Below are 21,773 nucleotides of genomic sequence, written 5' to 3' on the forward strand. Positions count from 1 at the left end.
AGCCTTGCTCCGGTGAGCCAAGGTGGTTAGGCCTGCCCTAACCCGCAGGTTTACCCCGTTTATCATGGAAAGCGAGGAAGGCGAAGCAATATCGCCTTAAGAAGCGAGTGGCTCAGGTTGGATTATGGCGTGCAACCGTAAACCAACCAAGAGCAAAGCTAACCAATCCCAAGACGCAAGACCAACAAGTACGCGTGGGAGACGTAGGGACGGAGGCCGCACCACCGGACCGAGAAGCGCGTATCAACGCCTCGTCGCTACGTCGAGGTTCCCTTAATTACGAAGGGACACATATCGCATAATCGTAAGGCCTCGAGATTGCCTCAACGTGGTTAAAGTTACAACGGTGCAGTTTGAGCAAGCCCTGGCAATGGCAGCCGCCCTGGCTCCTCAAGACCTCATGGAAGACTTCATATGCCCAAATTTAACCAAGAACATTTCCGTCGTGTGCACCCCAAACGAACGAAACGCATGAGCCTATACCGTGGTACAGCAACTCCGTCTGCGAGACACCCTGTACCGAGTCGCTGTATATCCGGCTCCACACGATGACACCTGTGAAAGCGTGATCCGAGGCATTGACCTCGACCTCGACGATACCCAGCTCTGAGAACTGATCGTCACGAAGCGCAACCCCAGTGCCCTGGAGGTGAAACGTATCCAAAACACCACAGCCGTGACCATCCTGTTCCAAGAAATGCAAGTTCCCAATTATGTATACTGCGGTGCGAGCATAGTTCGGTGTACACTTTTCCGCAGACAAACGGAAGTTTGTTACAGCTGCGGCAGCCTCGGCCCCCACGCAGACATTTGCCCTAATCCAAATACAACGTGGTGCCAGAAGTACGGACTCAAAACCCCACCCGGGAACCACCAATGTAAGCACTGCTGCACCCTCTGCTGTGAACCACACCCCATCACCGACAAGGACTGCTAACGTAAATTTCAAGTTCCGTACGTCGTACGCCAACGACGACGCCGACGCCGTCAACTTGGTCGTAGCCGCTCCTGAGGACCGAGTGGAGCCTGTTCTCGCGACTGCAGCGCCACCTCGAGCACCTCCGGAACATCCAAGCAAAGCCGCTCCCTCACACCGGCAGCGAGACGTCGCAGCGCCCAGCGCAGCCACTCTTGCTCCAGGAGACACTCCCCATCTCGCCAGGCTTAGCTGACATGGGTGGATCGAGTCCAAGGGAAGCAACAACCACAACGGAGCACGCCACCAATCAAGCAGGTAACGCGGACCTCATTGCCAGAGCAGGAAAGCGAGATAGTCACAAAACTACGAGAAGAACTAGCAGGTCTTTGTGCAACAATACAACAGCTCACCCCGCAACTAAATGAAGCGAGACAACAAATTCAAACTCTCACAGCCTCTACAGCTCCACCCTCTACCTCTGTAGATGTTGGCAAACCTAAACGCAGAGCCCTACCACTCTGCGAAACTAGCAGTGGTGATAGCGACTCACCATGCAGAAGACACTCTGAACGAAATCTTACGCCTCACGTGAGAAAATCACGATAATATCGACACCCTGTCACGCCAGATAGAAGCACCAGAGCAAAAAGCCACAATAAAAGCTAAAACCAAACACAGAGAAGTACTTTCTATGGATCCAACGGCACAGCTGCTTGTGCCAACAAATCCTATGTAATCATCATGGCTTCCACAACCCAAAACACGTTAGAAATTTGGCAGTGGGATCGCGCTAGCTTCATGAACCACAAAATCCCACTGCTGCTAAGCGCAACCCAAGAAGCCTCACGTAATATTACTGCAGGAGACCCTTTGCGAGACACACTATCGGGTTACCACCCCATCTCCCAACGAGGGGGAGACCAAGAGAGGTATAGCCACACTCATCAGTAAGGAATTCGCTCACATAGTTCATGAGGTGTTACCCACCCGCAGCCGCCTAGAGGCGATACTCATCGAACCCGTAATTAACAAACCGTTTTCTAAAACAAACTTTTTTATCCTTAATGTTTACAGCTCTTTGTCAGACTACAGATAGTCTTTCCATGCGCTCTTAGCTAAAGTCACTACCTTCGCGCGAAACTCTCCGCTTGTTATAGTAGTTGGCTTCAATGACCCTCACCCGTCATGGGGTTACCACCGGGCAACGGCAAAAGGCACTAACCTCACGTAAGCAATAGACGACCTGTCCCTCGCACTCATAACATATCACCGATTCCCTACGAGACTTGGCACATCGGTACAACGCGACACTACGCCGGACTTGGTATTTATCCGTAACATCAAAAGCCACACCTGGAAGAATACGCGAAAGAATCTGGGCAGCGATCACTTCATCATACGTACCGAGCTAATGCGTCAGCCCCACCTCGTACATTCACGCTAACGGGCTGGGATGCCTTACGCACCATCCAACAAAAAAAAAAAATAATGACACAAAGAAACACAACACATTCACTAAACTACTCGCCTCACTTCAGGAATACATAGCCAAAACTACCAAAACCATACAAACAGAACTCGAGGTCCCGAGAATAGAACCACATCTCGCACATTTGCTTGAGGCAAAAGCTTCAATACTCGCGCGCTGGAAAATACGACTAAACAGACGCTTACGAAAACGTGTATCAGTACTAAACCAAGACATCGCCAAATATTGCACGGAGCTCACACGACTCCAATGGCATGAACTCTGCTCACCAGTCGACGGCCGCATGCGAACTGGGAGTAAAGGGAATCTCCTAAAATACGTGCTCGATGACCGCAAAACAAAAGACAACCAGAGTCTTGCCATAGACCGTCTCCTAAATTCACACAAAAAGATGGGAGAAACGAAATCATCCTTTCTTGAAGAAATCGCCAAACGACATCTCCCCCTAAAGAGTGCACAACCCACCGACTACCCACAAATAGAAGGTGAAACAATACCCGAACTCGACGACCCCTTCACGGAGTCTGAAATTCGGGAAGCATTACAAAACCTCGACTGTCGATCGGCCCCGGGTCCTGACAAGGTGACCAACCGCCTGTTCCAAAATTTAGACGACCAAGCCATCACACTACTCACAAAATACATCAACCACATGTGGGAAACTGGCCAGGTACCAGAACAATAGTGCATGGCCACGGTAATCTTTCTCTCAAAACCAGGTAAACCACTAAACTTCGACAATCTATGCCCTATCTGACTAACCTCATGTAAAGGAAAAGCACCTGAACATTCTATCCTGAATCGTGCATCGCATTACATAGAGGATCATGAACTCTTTCCTTTCAACATGATCGGGTTCCGTCTGCACTTATCAACACAAGACGTCATGCTATTACTAAGGAAACAGATCTTCGACTCAAAAACGAGAGATGTATGTGGCATTCTCGCCCTATACTTCACTAAATCATTCGAAAGCGTTTTCCACCGGTTTATACTGGAATCCATTGCCAGCCTCGGTCTCGGAAAAAGATTCCAGTCATACACTCGTTCATTCCTACAAGACCGAAAAGCTCAGCTTCGAATATCGCCACTTACATCCGACACTTACACATTAGGTTCAAACGGGACACCACAAGAGCCAGTCATTTCTCCACTGCTTTTTAACATAGTAATGAAGGGACTGTCTTACAAACTCAACGACATCCCTAATTAAAACATCACCATCTGGTGCCCAGGAGGCTCTTTGGCAGTTAGAGCAGGCCCTTCGAACCGCTCTCGATACCACAACAGCTTACCAAAAAAAAAAAAACTGGACTGCGACTGTCACCCACGAAATCAGAGTTGCTACTATACCAGCCATCTCGCCAAGGCGTTCGTAATTTAATGCCCTTATATGAGCTACCCATAGTGCTACACGCTAAAGACGGGCAACGAATACCCCGCGTGGACTCCATACGCATTCTCGGCCTTCTGGTCGAGGCCACTGGCTGCCATGCATGAACCATGCACGAACAATTGCACACACCACAGCTAAAACGAAAAACATGCTCCGGCTCCTTCAGCGAGCCTCAGGTCGCAGACTAGGCCTTGGGGAGGCCAACCTGCGCATATACCACGCGTTCCTGGTGAGCCACATCAATTACGTTCTCTGCCCACAACTGGACTAAGGTGGAAAAGGTTAAACTAAACAAACTCATGCGCAAAAGCATTAAACAAGTCTTTGGTTTACCTCAAAACACGAGTACTTCCCGTCTCGACCAACTAGGCATGCACAACAATATCGATGAAGTGATCGAGGCCCAGACCACGGCCGAAGTGATCCGCCTCTCCTCCTCCAAGGCAGGCCGCCAACTTCTAAGCGAGACTGGCATTTTCCCACATCCCTACCATGAAAGCACAGTAACCCTCCCCAGAGCTTTCCGCGCTACCTACATGGTAACCCTGCCCCGCCGTGGTGGTCTAGTGGCTAAGGTACTCGGCTGCATGCTGACCCGCAGGTCACGGGATCGGATAGCGGCCACGGCAGCTGCATTTCCGATGGAGGCGGAAATTATGTAGGCCCGTGTGCTCAAATTTGGGCGCACGTTAAAGAACCCCAGGTGGTCGAAAATTTCCGGAGCCTTCCACTACGGCGTCTCTCATATTTATAGGGAGGTTTTGGGACGTTAAACTCCACATATCAAATCGATTACATGGTAACCTCATTTCCGCGAAATGTTCACCCGCAACACAACAAAGGCAGACGCCTGGCCCGCGCTCACACAATCCACAACCGTACCGCTATCCGTTGCTAACCGCAACCTTCCCGTCTTCGTCGATGCGGCGCAATACAAAAATTCCACCACCTCCACACTCGTAGTAGTAGATGGCGACGGAGCCCTCCGCTTAGCCGCCTCGGTTAGGCTAGCAACGAGCGCCATAGCTGACCAGGTTGCTATAGCTTTAGCGACGATCGACCCCTCACACATCCGTGTCTTCACAGACTCGCGCCGCCATTTGGGCTTACAAAAGCGGCAACATCGCTCGAGAAGCAGCCCACATTCTACAAACACGCAAATGTATGGGCTTGCACTACCTCTCTTGATCCCCTGGCGACATGGGCAAAGACGTCCACCCACAGCAACCCAAACTCAACGAAATGGCTCATGATCCAGCGCGAGAACTGACCCGCCGCGGCAATCAATCAGCCGCCGAAGAGCTGGGCCCAGACGTACAGTTTAATGACCCTTTACTCACCAACTTCCACGAAATTACCTCCCACTACCGAAACAACAGAAGCCAATACCCTTTACCACATGCAAAGCTCGAACGCGAGCAAGATTTCGAACTCGTTTGTGGCCTTTCGCATACTACGAATGAGATCATATTCATCACGGGGGCGACTCAGCGGTTACAACTCGGACATAGATTCACAATGCCCAGACTGCTCAGAAATGTACTGTTCACTCGAACACATGCTCTGTCAATGTCCCACGTTACATTGAAGACCTTTCACCTCTGAGTCCGATTGGGAGGAGCCACTCGGAGCCGCAATCTCCGAAACCAAAAAAAAAAAAGGCAGTCCAGAGGGCTCAAGAACTGGCGGAACGCCACCATGTTCCCGCCCCGACTCGGGCGTCACTTACAGTAGCGGCCGCTGGGATGTCCCTCGTGGACACCCTAATTACTTAAACTCCTCAGGAATAAAGCTCTTGATTGACTTACTCCCTCTCTTGAAGCAATAAACATTTATTGGTTGAACTACATCTCACTTTAGAACGGCGAATCCACATTGTTTGTTTGTTTCCCTGTACTGATGGCTCATATCCACTCAGGGGGATTGGCCAAGAAAGCGTAGTCGTTCTTCTTCTTCTTCTTTTTCTTCTCACTCATGGTTGATCCTTCCAGTCAGCGCAGCTTATTAGCGCGCCCGTGCCATCGGAACGTCTCGTGCACGTGAGCACGTGCTGCTTGGCTCAAGCTGCACGCGGGCGCCTGGCATTGTCTAAAAGACGTTTCTTTCTCGGAGACAGCTGCTTAGCGACCTTGGGAAGTCGCTATATTTCTGCGATCTATCCGTAGACCATTGGCACTATGTCTTTATCGAAGCAGCTCCTGCCACGCTCCAAACAATTCAAACGCGCCAGATTTGACGAAATTCTCTGTCGGCGGGATGTCGTCGAGCAACCCCGTCGTCGTCTTCGCGTCGGCGGCTCTTGCGCACAGCCGCTTCAGCCGACGCCGAGCATGGCAGCAGTAAATTTGTCCTATGTTGTTTCGGAGCACAAGGATTTGCAGGTATTTTCGCATGTTTGGTTCTGTTTGAAGTTACGAGCTGGTGCTTAACTGTAATCGTGCTTGTCTTCCTGTTTTTACTGTCGAAAGTAATCTATTTGTGCACTGTGATATCTTCCTTACTAATGTAAACATTGCAACCACCGGACGTACTACAAAATTGTTGCGCTTACCTTAAAACACGATGATAACGCTTGCTCACAAAGTAAACGATAACGCTGCTGAACCTTTGTGATCATGTAGCTGTCAGCCACACTGAAAAACAACTTTTCGAAGAGCTGTAATGTCACGTAGGTAATCTGGTGATTCTTGTGCAGGCAACTGCTATGGCCCTGGACTCTGACGGACAGTACGCCGTCCTAGCAGGGTTAGTATGAGTCGCGTTTAATTTAAACGCTACCTTATTGGTGGCAAAAATTCGCATGTGATCGCTGTGTTTCCGACTATTTGTGTGGCTAAAACCGACTAGTGTGTACGCCAAAAGTATTACTTGTATTGGAGCGTTGTTTTCCCTCGTTTTAAACAGCGATAGGTTGAAGTGTCACGCGAAAATGCGTTTGTAGTTGTTCTTTTTTGCCTGAATTGCGTCGAGGTCGCAGGTTTAGATGCCTACGGTGGCGACTGTAGATCAACGCTGGCGGGCTGTCAAAATGCCCGTGACTTGTACGTGTACGGAGAAGCGTGTGTACGCTCAAGAATCCCAATGGGGTCAACTTTAACCAAAAGCCTTCCGCTCAGGTTCATACTACGAACCCCAGTCAGTCGACCAATCTAGAATATTAATCGAAAAGACGAAAAAAAAAGTGATGAGCTTGATGCAAATGAATACGAATGCAAACTGCAAAATTGGTATTATGATATTCAAAAGCATAGTTCTCGCAAGTCACTTACTTGTTGAACACTCGAAATATTTAATATTTAAGTGCATGGCTATTACATGTCTGGGAGCTTCTTACAAATTTTGCTTGATATCTGCAGGCGTCGATATGTTGCTCTTGTGAACTTGGACTCACCTGATGTCACTGTCAAAAAGAGCGTTCGCCAGAGCAAGTTTGAAGTGAGCACTGCAGAATGGAATCCACATCTTGCAGACACATTCTTACTGGCTGTAAGTAACTGTATTTGGTTATGTCCTACCATTGCAAATAAGCAAAGCTTAGCTGCATATTGGACACATGTTAAATATAAAGCTTTCCGTTGGAGCCTCAAGTCCCTTACATAATCATCTTAGATTAGTCACCATCAAAGTACAGGTAGCACTAGGATGTCGCCCACTTTTGCATGGATTGAAAGCAAATAATTATGCTGCGCTACCCTCTATCAGTGTTTCTTTTGCTGAGGGCTGGCTGTAACCTTATCTGCTATATTTTTAATATATGTAACCTTGTGAAGTGACAAGGAGGCATACAATCAATTTCCTTTTATATTGAGCTGTTCTTTTTGTTTGTCGCGATGGAGCAGTGGTTATGCTAGGCGCCTGGCCCAAAGGTCGCGAGTTCAATCCCTGCCACAGTGGCCTCATTTTGATGGAAGCAAAATGCTAGTAGCTCATGTACTCGGTGCACATTAAAGGAGCACTGTTACGATTTCAAGAAACCGTGAAAGGGACATTTTCCATTTTCTTGGTATGCAGTGTCAACGCTCTCCATACACTGAAGTCAGGCAACACGCATAAAATATTTTGTTTTGATTTCAAAGTTTTTGTCACTGAGTACCTACAAGCCAGCCACAGCGCAATGGACATTATCCTGATGAGCTTGCGTGCTCTGCGTCCTGCGCTCAGCCAAAATCGCAGAAATCACTGTTAGGGTAACAGTACAATTCACTTGTTATTTACGTGCACCATGGGCAGATGGCAGATTTTTGCCACTATACGTCACCAGTTGCTGTCTTCCCCGTGATGTCACACTGCTTTGACACATTGCAGAGATGTCACCCCCTTAATATCTAAACCGAAAGTGTCTTATTAAAGGGCCAGTAAACTAGCCCAAGGTCTAAAAGTCGTTTTAAAGAGAAATGTGTGCACTTTTATTTCGCAAGAACATTGCAAATACGTGCTATAATAAGGAAGTTACAGGGGTTAGAACATCGGTTTTAGCTAGTTTCAAATTTTCGCGCGGCCTCACCACCCCTCTCCCTTGCATGGAGGGGAAGGTGTAGCCCATTGTCGAGACTCCACCCATGGAGCAACGCCTTTTCCATGTGTTGCTGATGTCAAGGGCAAAGCACTTGCGCGTAGGCGCTATCTTGAGTGATAGTTGAGCGAGAAATGTACGCACGACAGCTGCGAGGTCAAAACTGTATCACCACAGTGCCAAGAACAAAGGGGCAATTTCGTAGCTGTGAGTGGGAACAAGAACTGATGTTGACTTCACTACTGTTTGTTGAGACCTGGTTTAGACCAATCAACGAGCTGCGTGCTACATCAAGTCACCTATTGCCGATTTTGCGTCACTGCGCGTGGAAGAAGGATTGGTAGGGCGTGGGAAAGGAGTGCAGGAATAGTCTTTCAAAATGGAGGCTTTGTGCATTGTGCATCGATGTAATATTCAGAAAACGGGATTGCTACGGTCTACTCTACGAATTGCCGAGCTTGTTTGGGGGATGTAAAAGAAAAGTCGGAGCCTGTTGACTGGCCCTTTAACGTCGCAGCAATAAAAATATATTTGATGTGTTGCCAAGCACCACAATACTCGTTTTAGGTTTCTTGACACTAGTACTTTTATTTCGAGTAACAATCCGAAGATTTTTAAACTTCGTGACAGTACTCCTTTAAAGAACACTAGGTGGTCAAAATTTCTGGAGCCCTCCACTGCCATGATCTTCATCATCATATTGGGGATCGGGGCCGTAAAACTGCAGATAGTTACCTTTTTTGTTGACCACACAGCTTTTAGTCTGGTAAGTCAAGATAGTCGATTGTGGTGTAGCAATTGAATATATGGCATTAAGAAAATTTACACTCTGTTGTTACTATTCATTATCCGAGCATATTATTTTGCATCTATCGTGGCAAAAGTTCAACTTTTGTTGATAAAACAGAGCTAAAAGAAATACCTCAACAAAGAGATGCATGGTAAATTTTAGGACAACAATTTACAAATCAAGTTGTGATGCTTCTTGATGTTTTGCAAAGACTGGAATAACCCCTAACTTAGTACATAAGTACTGCTGTTGATTGGAGAGTGTATATAAAAAAATTTGTGAATCTAAGTTATATGCACATCAAACATTGCCACATGCAAATAAAATGATATATTAGATAGGCCCAAAGTAGTTTTGTAAAATGAACTGCCTGAAAAAGGTTTTCTTATTACAGTACACATGATTAAGTAAACCTAATGAAACATTTGAATAAAGCATAATTAATAAATAAGCAGTATTGTTAAAGGGATGCTAAAAGCAAATAACAATTTACATCATGGTAAAAGATCAATGTTTGAGAACGTCTAAAGTGTCATTATTGTCAACAGTAGTAGGTTTATTGAGAAATTAAGGTAAATGTGTGACACCATATGCACCATGAGTGGGACATTTTGAAATGATCCCAATCACATCAAAGGGCCAAACTACAATTAACCACTAGTAATAAAACAAGTTGCGAGAAAAAAAAAACCTTCAATGCATTACAGCATGTAATGAAATGCTGCTTGTCCGTTTATGCTTGATTCATGGAAAAAAGAGCCGTGTGACGTTACTATTGGGAAAGGCGTGATTGGTTCAAAAGCACCATTTTTGCTTGGTTAGACAGAATAGGCATCTAGCAGGGCCCACTTGAACCAGGCAAGCACAAAAGTTTTATTGCAGAAACATGCGTTCTACTTCTGGTGTGAATGCCTTGCAGCGGCGTAATTACGAATAAGTTTTATTTTTCGCAGCTTTTCCCTCCATAACTCTGGGCAAATACAAATGTGTCTATGACAGTGGTTGCACAAAGTGTTGCAATATGTTGACACCATCGTCCAGTAACCCTGCATTCCTACAACCCTTTTGTGTATGTCGGCCGCCACGCACTAAAAGCAAGTGGGAAACGTTGCGCAAGGCAACTGCTATGTCAGAAGGCCTGTTTTCAGACAAATGATTTGAATTGTGCTAATGCTGTGCAGACCACTAAAACGTGATTTTATTTCAAAATGAGCATTTCTTTGGCACGAAAGGAGCAATATGAGGTTTCTGGGTCACTGCTTCAGCCATCAACGTCGATTTAATATTTGCCTTTAGTGTCCCTTTCGGAGCATGCATGGTCAGGAATAAGCAGAATGCAGGTTTAAAAGGAAATTTAAACAGCTTCTTTGCACTTGTGGAATATTTCGAAAGTTTCTAAAACATTTCAAATATAAAATAAGCATAGTTCTTGTGATGTTGAACTTTACGTACCAACAAAGCTGTGTTCTGAAGGCTTAGGAAACATTGTTTATGGAATGTTAGAGAGAAAGAGAAACATCTTTAATCAAATGAATAATAATCTGGTGATTTATACATAGTCATATATATGCTACTCTGCATAGGAAAGAGGATTGGGGACAAAGAAGTCTTAAGAGAAGGATGGGAAAAAGAATAAAGAAAAATATAGAATGATGGTATGTACAGGTGAGACAAAAGCAGTGTCGTTTATATAGATGACGAAGAGCTTGTCATTTAAGCTGGTGTTTTAAGAAATTATTGAATAAAAATACGTATGGCAGCTAAACTAATGCTAAACCTCAGGAAGTATGTTGCACGGGCACCCAGTGATTCCTTCTTTTTTTACTGCTCCATTTACCAAAGTATCAGACGCTAACGTTTGAGGCATGTAGAGTTTCCCCAGCATGAGTGGGATCTTGCTGGGCAGATTCATGTACTCTGTGTGCCACATGTGCACTACTTTTTGTTGCATTTTGTCGACGTCCGTCCAGTGGTTTCCCCAATCAGATGTAGTCACGTAGCAATGCAGCACCGCGCCAGTGTAGTGCCGATGTAGAGGCAATGCAGGGGGAGGGGTATTCGCTCAGCGAGGTGGTGGCTTCCTCTCTTCCGCTCCACTGTAGTCAGCCCAGTGTTTGTGAAAAATTTTTGAGATTTTGAGTTAATGAAGGCAATTACGTCATGGCTATTTCCGTTAAACATATTATTTTAGACCTTGTTCGTTCATTATAACTGGGGTATGAGTACTGCTTGTTATGCCCTGTAGTGAGCGCTTTATTGTGAGCATGATCATGCCACATGAGATGTGTAGATGGATGACAAACCCGACCCCAGACTGCTCCACAATTAAGAGAATAATTCCAGCTTCAGTATCAAGGAGAAAGCTAGGAACCTGGTGAGATTTCTACAGTGATTGGTGATTGAAACACAATACTCGAAACATGTGGCTGCTGGTGATGAGGGGGGGTGGTAATGGCATGCGCACTTGTGACCATGGTGAGTGCAGCCAATAAAACTGTCCTTCAGTCTAATGTTTTTAGTGGATCTGGCAGAGGGCTGCAATTTATTGTAATGCACACCCGCCAGCTCTTTCATTTGATTGATATGTGGGGTTTAACGTCCCAAACGCTCTTTCATACGGTGCAGCACATGAGCTCAGAGTTTTAAAACCTCATGGCAAGCCGCACAACACCAGTGCCACCAAGAACCACAAACTGAATGGTTGTCTACTGGGTGAAGTCAATGCGCATCACGAATGCTCTCCCCTTCATTCTCACTGCCAGCAGCCACACATTCAGAGTATTGCATTTAAACTACCAAGCATTGTATGTCTGTTGACTCTTGGATAGCAGGCCCATATATACTGGTTAAAAAATTTTACCGTTTCTTGTCATGGGGGGATGCACAGTTATTATCATGTGAGCTTGCTTGAAGTTTTTTTTCTGTGTGCATTACTGTTATTTTTTATATGTATGAGCATTACATGCCAACTCAACGAGAAAACTGTCCCTCTGTCATGTAAGATGATTGTCACTGTAAAGAGATAAATGTAAAAACAAAATTAAACTTTCTTCACTGTGCTGGGTTTGAACCCAGGCCCTCACATTCTGAAGGGGAGTTCTCTTACCACTGGTGAGGTCAGCTATGCTCGCAAAATATGAATATATCTGAAGCTTATGAATGCATCGTACAAAACAAAAGAAAGCATTTTCTATGAAGGCTTCATTGAATGTTGTGATGGTGAAATGAAAGCCCTCTGTCGGATGTTTGTGAAGCCTATACGCATACAGTTTTACCCACCAAGAAAATTCTGACTGAAAATTTTAAGCCAAACATGTGTTTTTGTGATTGTGGGATGGGCCTTCCAAAAAGCCACTCAAGGTGCTGGTGGGCACTAGAAAGAAGACCTCACACCATTGCTGCCCTAACATGGCATTCTAGGGTAGGCGGTGGCCTACAATAAAATTGCATGGCTATGCATAACTTAGACAACTCGCTAAGGAGACTCTCTATCAATAATTTTTTTTTGTCAGTGCAATGAAGTCTAATATAGTTATCTTCACAAAACACAATTCAAGGTAGAGATCACAGCATAAAGGGGAACTTTGGACGCATATCTTCTTCAGTTGTTGTCCTTATCTTTGTTGAATAAAGAGCTGTCACACCTAATTTTCAGTGCAATCAGAATGTGGAGCTTCTGACGTGGTGCAATGGGGAGCTGCTATTGAAACACATCATATTAAAGGCTCATACAAGAGCAATTAGGTAAGCATTTTTTTCCACATTTTCAGTCACCAGTATTTACAGCGTGCATGCTGATGCCTTGGAAACTTCATGGGACCCATGCACATGGCCATAACCACATTGCGTTTCTTTCAGTGACATCAACTGGTCGCCATTTGATGAAAATCTTTTGGCATCTTCATCATATGATACATACGTCCACATCTGGGATAGCAGGTTTGGCAATTCATTGTTTTGACATAGTTCGCAGGTTTATTGAGTTGTAAATATGCTTTCAGGGACTTGCGGAAACCCTTCTTGTCACTGTCTGCAGTCAGTGAGTTACAAGCTTGCTTAATACCAATAACACTTGCTCAAAGTTTTTTTGCCATTAGTGCCATGTAGGCTAACCTCACATTCATGTCAATTACACATTCTTAGCTGGCGCCAGCCAAGTGAAGTGGAACAAAGTTACACAGCATGTCCTGGCCACTTCACATGATGGTGATGTCAGAATATGGGACACAAGAGTACGTACTTGTTGGTATTCTCCTCCTGTGACAATTTTAGGGCTGATTTGTTGAAGCACAAGGTCAGGTCGGCTGCACTGCCTATAGCTGAGGATGTGACACTGACATGTGTCTACCTGATTTTGTCGCTAGGAAGTTGAAATCCGCTTTTTTTGTTTTCAGAAAAGTGGCAGTCCTGTACAGTACATAGCTGCTCATCCATCTAAAATTTACGGACTAGACTGGAATCCTGCAAGTGAGCACCAGTTGGCAACTTCTAGTCAAGATGGAACTGTCAAGGTTGTCTTCTAAGCCTTCATAGCCTTCTGACATAGTCTCCTTTTGTATGTTTTTAACAGTACAAAGAAATTAGAATTGCCTTCAGAGTGGATTGAATAGGTCTTCAAAGCTTTGATGGTTATGTGACAGTAGAATAGATATGCAATATTTACCCCCTTGCTTTGTGTTCAGATCCTAGTACTTTGTGTGATAACCTTTTCTCTGAAGACCTTTCTATTTTATTACTTAAATTCAATAAGGAATGAATGTTTGTCAATTTGGAAAAGCAATGACGATTTGCTGCATATTCAAGATTCTGAGCACTTAGATAGATATTATGGGTTTAACGTCCCAAAACCACCATATGATTATGAGAGACGCCGTAGTGGAGGGGTCCGGAAATTTCGACCACCTGGGGTTCTTTAACGTGCACCCAAATCTGAGCACACGGGCCTACAACCTTTCCGCCTCCATCGGAAATGCAGCCGCTGCAGCCGGGATTCGAACCCGCGACCTGCGGGTCAGCAGCCGAGTACCTTAGCCACTAGACCACCGCGGCGGGGCAGATTCTGAGCACTTGCCCTCACTTGAAAACCATATACAGTAGACCCCCGTTCAGACAAACTCTAAGGGACCAAGGCTTTTTGTTCGTCTTATCAGGAGTTGGGCTTATCAAAAGTGTCCCCCTCCCCCCAAGAAGACGTGCTAACAAGCCAAGTGCATCCACATGTTACCTGAAAAGACAATGGAGCAGACTTAAAATGGGGAGGAAATGACAAGAAAAGGCATTTATTTGGCTCAACTTGATACGTATGCCTTGAAGTAGAGTATTTACTTGAATCTAATGAGCACACAATATCTGGGTTCATAATAAATATGCTCATGAATATATTGCCATCACATTTTATTGATATACCTGTAACACGACCCTGTGTTGACGAATAGAAAAACAAAGAAGAAGATAAAGGCAAGCACAGTTGTCTTTTAATTAATATAAAATATGTTCTCCTGACAGTTCATTTTCTTCTCTCAGTCCGTTTTACTAGATTTAATTGACTTCTGGATATGCCTCGCTCAAATGCTGTTACCTTGACAAAGCTTATATACACCGAGTTGCTTAAGAAAGTATGGGAGCTTTTCTTTGAAGTTGGCATATTTCCCCATTTTATGCACCTAGTAAGTTTTTCTGATCAGCGCACATCTGAGGATCTATGTTCGCGCTGCTCGTGGTCACAAGCCTCTGGCATACAGAAAAGACTCGACAAAGCTATATTCAATGTGCAAAAATAGCCTTCCTTTGTTGTGTGCTTTCATAATAAAAATGGCGCAGCACAATTTACTTTACTGGGAATAGATACGATGTGCACAGGTCCTATGCAAAAGAACGTGGTCTCGCCACATCATGCGCTCAGTCGCTGTTGTGCATCTGACCTCTTTGACAGTGTTAACACCGCACATGTGGTGTCTGTTTCCTGTGAGATTCTAATGCACAGACAATTTTTGTTACCAATATCACTTCTGTATGGCTCCCTCTCAGCTGCCCATTTTCCCCTCTGTACACACGGGATGAAATAGCTTCAAAGGGTTTCCAAGCTCTTGTGATACTCTGTCCTCCTTTGTACTCCAGCCAGGAAACTAAAAGGACACAATGACTGGGGGTCTCCCAACTCTTTCTTCTGCTTTATTTTCTGATAAAAGCCGGCATTTTGCCCACCCACAGACTGGTGATGAGAGAAATACATACATGTTTTATACGATGACCTCTCTTTTCTTCTTAACTTGCTTCTTCCCTTTGTTTTGCAATTTGCTTCTCAACTTTGTTATGCGAATTGCTTTTTTTTCTTTGCCTGCTGTGGTTTGCACCAAGACTACAATGTTCGTTGCACAGAATCGCCAGCATTGTTAAGACGAACCGTCAATGTTCGTCTTAACAGAATAGACCTGCTTCACATTTCATATTAAGCAGATTTTCTTTTAACTGAGCCTATGGGAAACCAAGCAAACGTTTGTGTGTTGTTCAGCATAAGCGAAAATTTGTCTTGACCAAGTTCGTCTAACTGGAGTTCACTGTACTATGCTTTCACATTTCTAAGATACAAGCACAATTAATTCTTGCTGTATAGAAGTAGTTTGTCACTCTTGAACTGGTTGTACTGCACATAACTTTATAAATATATTACTTGTAAGGTGTAATTTAAAGAATATGCCAAAACTTGTAGTAAGACTAGTACAATTAAGTTAAAGGCCCCTCATCATGTGTCAGTATAATAAACTAACAACCTTGGTGCACAGAGCATATAGGGGTGCTTGTTTCTGCAAAGTTTTTAAGTGGTTGCATAATGTCAAAATCGTCTAAATGTCTACTGGAAAGCTGCATGTCCATCCTCTCAAAAAGCTGTGCTTCAATTGACATACACTGCTGAATTAAAATTTGCAAAAAGGGCTTCACGAGGGGCCCTTTAGGTAAGCAAGAGAACACAGTATTCGGCTCAGTAGACTGTTGCCACACTGCAGTCAGGCTCAGTGATAGATTTGAATGTCATTTGTTGGCTTGTGCGAATAGTGAATTATAGGTTCAAAGCAAATTCGAAGTGAATGGTGATTTTGATTGAATAATTTTGAATCGAATTCGAATAGTATGTATGACATATAAAAAAAGGGAATATTTATCATGACCCAACTAATCTGCACAATATTTCTTTTGAATTGAAATAGGGGATCTATGCAAATGCCTTTTTTTTTTCGTTCAAAGGAAGTGAAAACAACCTTAAGTAGTAGTTTTGGCAGGATGTGAGGGATAACCTGTAAGATAATTAACGTTTTAAATTTTATTTTACTTGGATCATATAAGTTATAACAAGCTTAATAAAATGAAGAATTGATTTGAAGGTAACATGTTTCTTTAAAAAGGACCTGCAACACTTTTTCATGTAGCCATGGAGCCAGTAAACTAACATGCTTGTTGCCTCACAAATTTACCTCCACAAATTTTCTAGAATCAGTCCAGTACGAGTGGAGTTCAAAAAATTTGTCGCACGCTGCAATCGCATTAGCTCTTCTTTTCCCGACAAAATAGCTGGAGGGTAAGCACGGAGGAATGGCATGGCGAAAGAAAATACGTCACACGCACCTCGGGACCTTGAGCACTTTTTTTTTTCTTCAAATACGCGGCTTTTCAGTGCGATCACACTTGTACTCGTGAACAAGTAGTGGCCTCTCGCGGCGGCCCCAGTAACGACGAGCGCGCCATGCTCAAATCAGCCAATGGCTGTGACTAGAGTAATATATTCCTTCTTGGCTGTGACAAGTGATTTTTGAACTTGTAGTGTCATTTGTCAAGGGAAGAAAGCAATTTTTAGCCTTGAAAGTTTGTGGAAAAACAGGCAGAGGGCTGCGCTATAATATTTGTCTCGCGTGTTCTAGGTAGCCTTGACTACCGATCGGCAGCGTTTTCTATGCTCAGCAAATGTTGCAGGGCCCCTTTAAATTTGAAGGGGGGCTTCGCGGCAAAGCAAATTTTTTTGGCAAGGTGCTTTGACGGCCTAACAATTCTACATTGCAGTGAAACCACTTTTACAGGTGGTTACATGCGGACTAATATAGATCTATTCGTTCATTGCGAACACTTCGAAAATATTCGGTAATTAAAATTCGAATATTTAACTATTCGTTCAAATATTCGAAGCATTAGAATATTGCCACAAGCCTAGTCATATGTTGTCTGTTCATAGTGAAGGTGCTGTTATCAGTTTGTAACTTTATTCTTTATTGGTAGTATTATTCCTAACTGGAAGTCTTATCTTGTTATAGTTCTGGGATGTGACCAACCCAAAGAAAGTTGAATACATGCTTCAAGCAGGAGCACCTGTGTGGAGGGCAAGGTACTTGGTAAGGAAACATTTTTTTATGGTTACTTCCATGTTATTTTGTAGTTTTTATGGAAAGTTCACTCTGCGGAGTTAGTTTTTAGGTATCTGACATGTGGCATCTTATTATAGCCCTTTGGAGATGGCCTCGTCACAGCCTTGGTTACCAAGCTTCGGAAAGGAGATAGGAACCTGGTCATCTGGAGTAGCCTTCGCACAAGCATGCCTGTCCGAACATTTCTTACCCACTCTGATGTTGTGCTTGAATTTGGCTGGAGGCGGCTACGACAGGGTCTGTATATACTATGACTAATTCATTAAGTTAATGATGGATTTTAGAAAATTAGTTACTATAGGTAACAAGCAGCTGTAGGTTTTTTTTAGTGTAACTGTTTAAGTGTTTGATGTTCAGCTGGTAGCATTTCTGTTCACCCAGAAATATATTTTAAAGACAGTTCACTATGCTTGCTGTAGTAATGAAAGAAGAATTTTGTTGTGGTCTAGCTGTACCACTTAAGCTATTTTCACAGTATCTTGTTCATAGTTGCTGTAAGCAACATCTTGTCAGTGGATCAGTAATATCATGCTTATGTATTACTTCAGCAAATGGCTGAATGGCTTTGGTGCTGCTGTGAGCTTGAACTTCAGTTTGCTCCCGGCTCTGGTGGCCGCATTTTCATGGCGAAATGTAATGACACTCGTGTATTTACATAAGTGCTTGTTAAAGAAATGAAAGTAGGATGGAAGACTGTGCGGGTTGGTCGAAATGCATAGTGCGTCAAGAACAGCAGAAAACACAGTGTCATGTGTGTCTTTTTTCCTTGGTCCCATTTTTCGCTCTGTTGTTCGAGCACAATGCAAAGTAGCTGGGACAGTTGGTAATGATCCAGAGTCCTTGAATATGTCATTCATCTCAATAAGAGGCTTCTAGCATGTAAAACTATCAGAGGGATTTTATTTTAGTGTATAAAAACGATCTGTTATTTTTAGCAAATTTTTGTTCTGCCACACATATCATATTTGCATAAAAAAGAATGAGCCACCTTTTCTATGATGAAGCCTCTCTGCTGGTATCACCTTCATTCTCAAGCTATAATGATGGCGCCACTCATAATTTTTTTTTCTTAAGCAGATATTTTTCCTGTAAACCTTAAAGGAGGACCGACATTATTTTGCAGCATCACAAAAGGGACATTTCTCATTTCCTTGGTATGCACTGTCAATGCTCTTCACAGACGAGCAAGACAACATGTAAAAAATATTTTAATTTGATTTTGAAGTTTTTGTCATCCAGCATTTGCAAGCCAGCCCCACTGCAATAAACATTATCATAGCGAGTCAACACAGACCACTGGATTTGCGAAGTCTGCATTCTGCATCCAGCCTAAATCACAGAAATTGTCACAGTCGCTGGATGATGACAATTCATCATTGTTGTTTACATAAACCACCTGTATGGTGGCTAGAAGGGGGAGGTGACGCCAACGAGAGGCGGAGGCCGCTCCTTCGTTTCAAGCCGGGCGTAGGTGGCGCTGCTGACCGTAATGCAATGCTCGCTGCGCGCAGCGGGCCATCGAGTAGCCTTGCGCGATGCACGCGGGCGTCCGATTAATTTTTTTGCAAGCAACGTAAATAAGCTTTAGGGGCTCGTTGGTGTGGTCTAGAGTTTAGTATTAACGTGCGCTGCACATTTGGATGAGGACAGGGACAGTGAAAAACGATATTGCGCAAGGGCACTGTCAAGTTTGGTTGTTTTCCACTGTCCGTCCTCGTACAAATGTGCAGCTCACCTAAACGTGTTAAATCAATTATAATTGGGTGTGACGATGGTTCACGGAAACAATTTTAACACCCAAGTTATTTTTTGCTAGTCCAATACTTCTGCTGCGCACAAGCTCAGCGCTAATAAAACCTTTTATTCATGGATTGCGTGCGGTTCCACTCCTAAAAAATGCTACTCGGATTCTGAACAAGCAAAGGAAAGTACAGGAGATATTTATTGCACAAATATTCCCATGGTCATTCAGTAATCATGGTCATGACAAATCATGGTCATTCAGTAAAGTAGAAAGATATCACGTTTACATATGCTTCTGTCAAATTAAAAATAGTATCAAAACATTTGCACACCGACAGTAAATGCACATTAAAAACATTTCGCACCCACAGTGAGTTGCCTAGCACTAAGGAACACGAGATAATTGTGCAACTTTACACTAAATTAAAAATATAAAATGTTCCATCTCAAATTCACAATGCAATAAGCAACTTAGAGCAGCCGCCTAAGTTTCAACATCTTAATTTTTTCTTTCTTCGCACTCCGCTTGCAGTTCTGGGACTTGACATGAAAGTGGAGCCTAGTCAGCACATAAAACTTGATAATCATGTTTGTCAGGGCCATGCTTTGGTCAGGGCAGCCAACAAGGGTGAGCTTTGTTAACTGCAGGAATGAAACCAAATCCATGATGCTGCCACTTTTGAGCTCTCTTACACTAAAGCAGTGGGTAAAAGTGTTCTCAAGAGAGGTGATGAGCGCATTTAGCTTGGCTGATGGATACAGCAGCCCCCCTCGGTCCACAGCAGTAGTGAGGGATGCTGCAGCTGGAGGTGACTCGTCCTTGGCTTGTAGGAGCTGCTGGCTGCACTCTTCACATTTGGTGCATGCGATGCTCTTTCTTGCGACGTAGCCAGCCATGTAATATATGAGCCTGGAGTCGCTGGCTTGCACCACCATGGCAGCATGCTCGCTGAACACAAGTTTTCACCTTTCTCCTTGCATACGACGCCTGATTTAGGAGCAGTCTCCTCAGGTGTTTGCATTGTGGGCAAGCTTTCTCTAATGTTTGAGCAACTCCAGGACATGATGAGCTGAAAGTTCTGCCACCACAAGTCTTCACCTTGCGCTTTGCGTTTGCCTCAAATTCTCCAGTTCTTCCAAATCCTGAACATGGGATCATAGAGTCCACGTTGCAAAGCAGCTCTTCCGCCATTTCAACATCAGTTACGTGAACAGTTTTCACCTTCATGGCTTGCACAAAAACAGTAGCTTGAATTGTACTCTCATTTGTTACCATGAGCACATACTTCTCAAACCATATGTTCTCACCTTCAAGTGCGCACACGCTAAACGACGTGACGTCGTTGGATCCTGCAATTAGGTGTCTAGCCCAGTAAGCGCTGGGAAGTGCACACTTGCTCATGTCAGGAACTGCTGGCGAGATCGAAACAGGTAGTTCGTTGCAGTCGCTTCCTGCGCCGAGCGAGGCAGTTGCTTCATCACAAGCAGGCGCAGACACGCTCAGTTCTTCGCGCCGAATCTTTGTAGGCAAGCCACAGGTTGACATTCTCGATGTCCTCTTCTTCGGCCCTTTTTTGGAGAGGTACGCAGGGACATTGGGGAATACGGTTGGTACCACGTCTGCTTTCAGGAGTGGTCGCTCTCGGGGTATCTTTACATTTTCTCCCTTTATCACGTGCGTGAAGCAACGGTCAATGTACTGCTTGTCGAAATGATGTTCACACAGCGCCGACCTCGCGTCCAAAGATTTGTCGGCACGGGGGACGGCTCGTCGCCACGCTTCGAAGCGCACAGGATCCTTCGGCACAGAAAAAAGAGACAAATGCTGACGCGGCTGCCTCGACAACACGTAGCCTGACGTACAGCCAGGCGCAAAACAGTGAGGCTGCCTCGCTTTCTTCACGGTGGAGCTCATCGTTCCGGCAGAGTTCGGAATTCACTTTTGAGAAGTCACCGCCGAAACACAGCTCGAAAAAAAAACGCGGCAAAATGACCGCAGCCACGAAGAAAAAGGGCCACTCTACCGACGCAACGAGAAACTCCGTACACTTCCACAACCGCGATACACGAGAGAGAGAGACCGTCGCGACGCGATCACATCGACAAGCTGGCAGCAGCGCCACCGCGGCAACGGCTTGAAATGGAGGATTGCGGTTTCTCGGCGAATACGCGAACGCTGACGCCACCTCCCCCTTCTAGCCACCATACCACCTGTTACTGACAGCAAATGACAGAGCTGTTGCTACTATTTTGCAAGTCACAGTCTTCCCGTGACATGGACTTGTGTTGACACATCGCTGCAAAACCGAACACTGGATACTGAAATTTAAAGTGCTTTTTAGGGTGTGATAATATTCCCAAGCACTACAACGTTACTTTTAAGGTTCTCGGCACCCATGTTTTTATTTGAATCAATGAGCCAAGAATATTTAAATTTTGCGTCAGAAGTTCTTTAATACAATGACTTTGTCCCCAAACAATTTTTTTATTGTTATTTTTTTAAGCAAGTCAA

At 44.4% G+C, this 21,773-nt stretch overlaps 1 protein-coding gene across 4 annotated transcripts in view; it reads left to right on the forward strand.

Moving 5' to 3' along the window:
• The first annotated feature begins 5,914 nt into the window (after window positions 1-5,914).
• Window positions 5,915-21,773, forward strand: part of Wdr59 (WD repeat domain 59) — an 86,335-nt gene continuing 70,476 nt past the window's right edge. Inside the window, exons 1-10 of one of the 4 annotated variants that reach the window (XR_012886898.1) lie at window positions 5,915-6,185; window positions 6,500-6,549; window positions 7,161-7,290; window positions 12,763-12,851; window positions 12,966-13,046; window positions 13,109-13,146; window positions 13,251-13,339; window positions 13,502-13,618; window positions 17,408-17,485; window positions 17,596-17,755. Coding sequence is in view for 3 of the 4 variants with exons in the window: in XM_037427403.2 (XP_037283300.2) it covers window positions 5,982-6,185; window positions 6,500-6,549; window positions 7,161-7,290; window positions 12,763-12,851; window positions 12,966-13,046; window positions 13,109-13,146; window positions 13,251-13,339; window positions 13,502-13,618; window positions 17,408-17,485; window positions 17,596-17,755 (1,036 nt within the window). In the remaining variant the exon portion in view is untranslated. The remainder of the gene's footprint in view (window positions 6,186-6,499; window positions 6,550-7,160; window positions 7,291-12,762; window positions 12,852-12,965; window positions 13,047-13,108; window positions 13,147-13,250; window positions 13,340-13,501; window positions 13,619-17,407; window positions 17,486-17,595; window positions 17,756-21,773) is intronic. The other 3 variants (XM_037427403.2, XM_037427402.2, XM_037427404.2) reach the window with 3 other exon arrangements.

Source organism: Rhipicephalus microplus, chromosome X, assembly GCF_043290135.1.
Source record: "Rhipicephalus microplus isolate Deutch F79 chromosome X, USDA_Rmic, whole genome shotgun sequence".
Classification (NCBI taxonomy): Eukaryota; Metazoa; Arthropoda; class Arachnida; order Ixodida; family Ixodidae; genus Rhipicephalus; species Rhipicephalus microplus.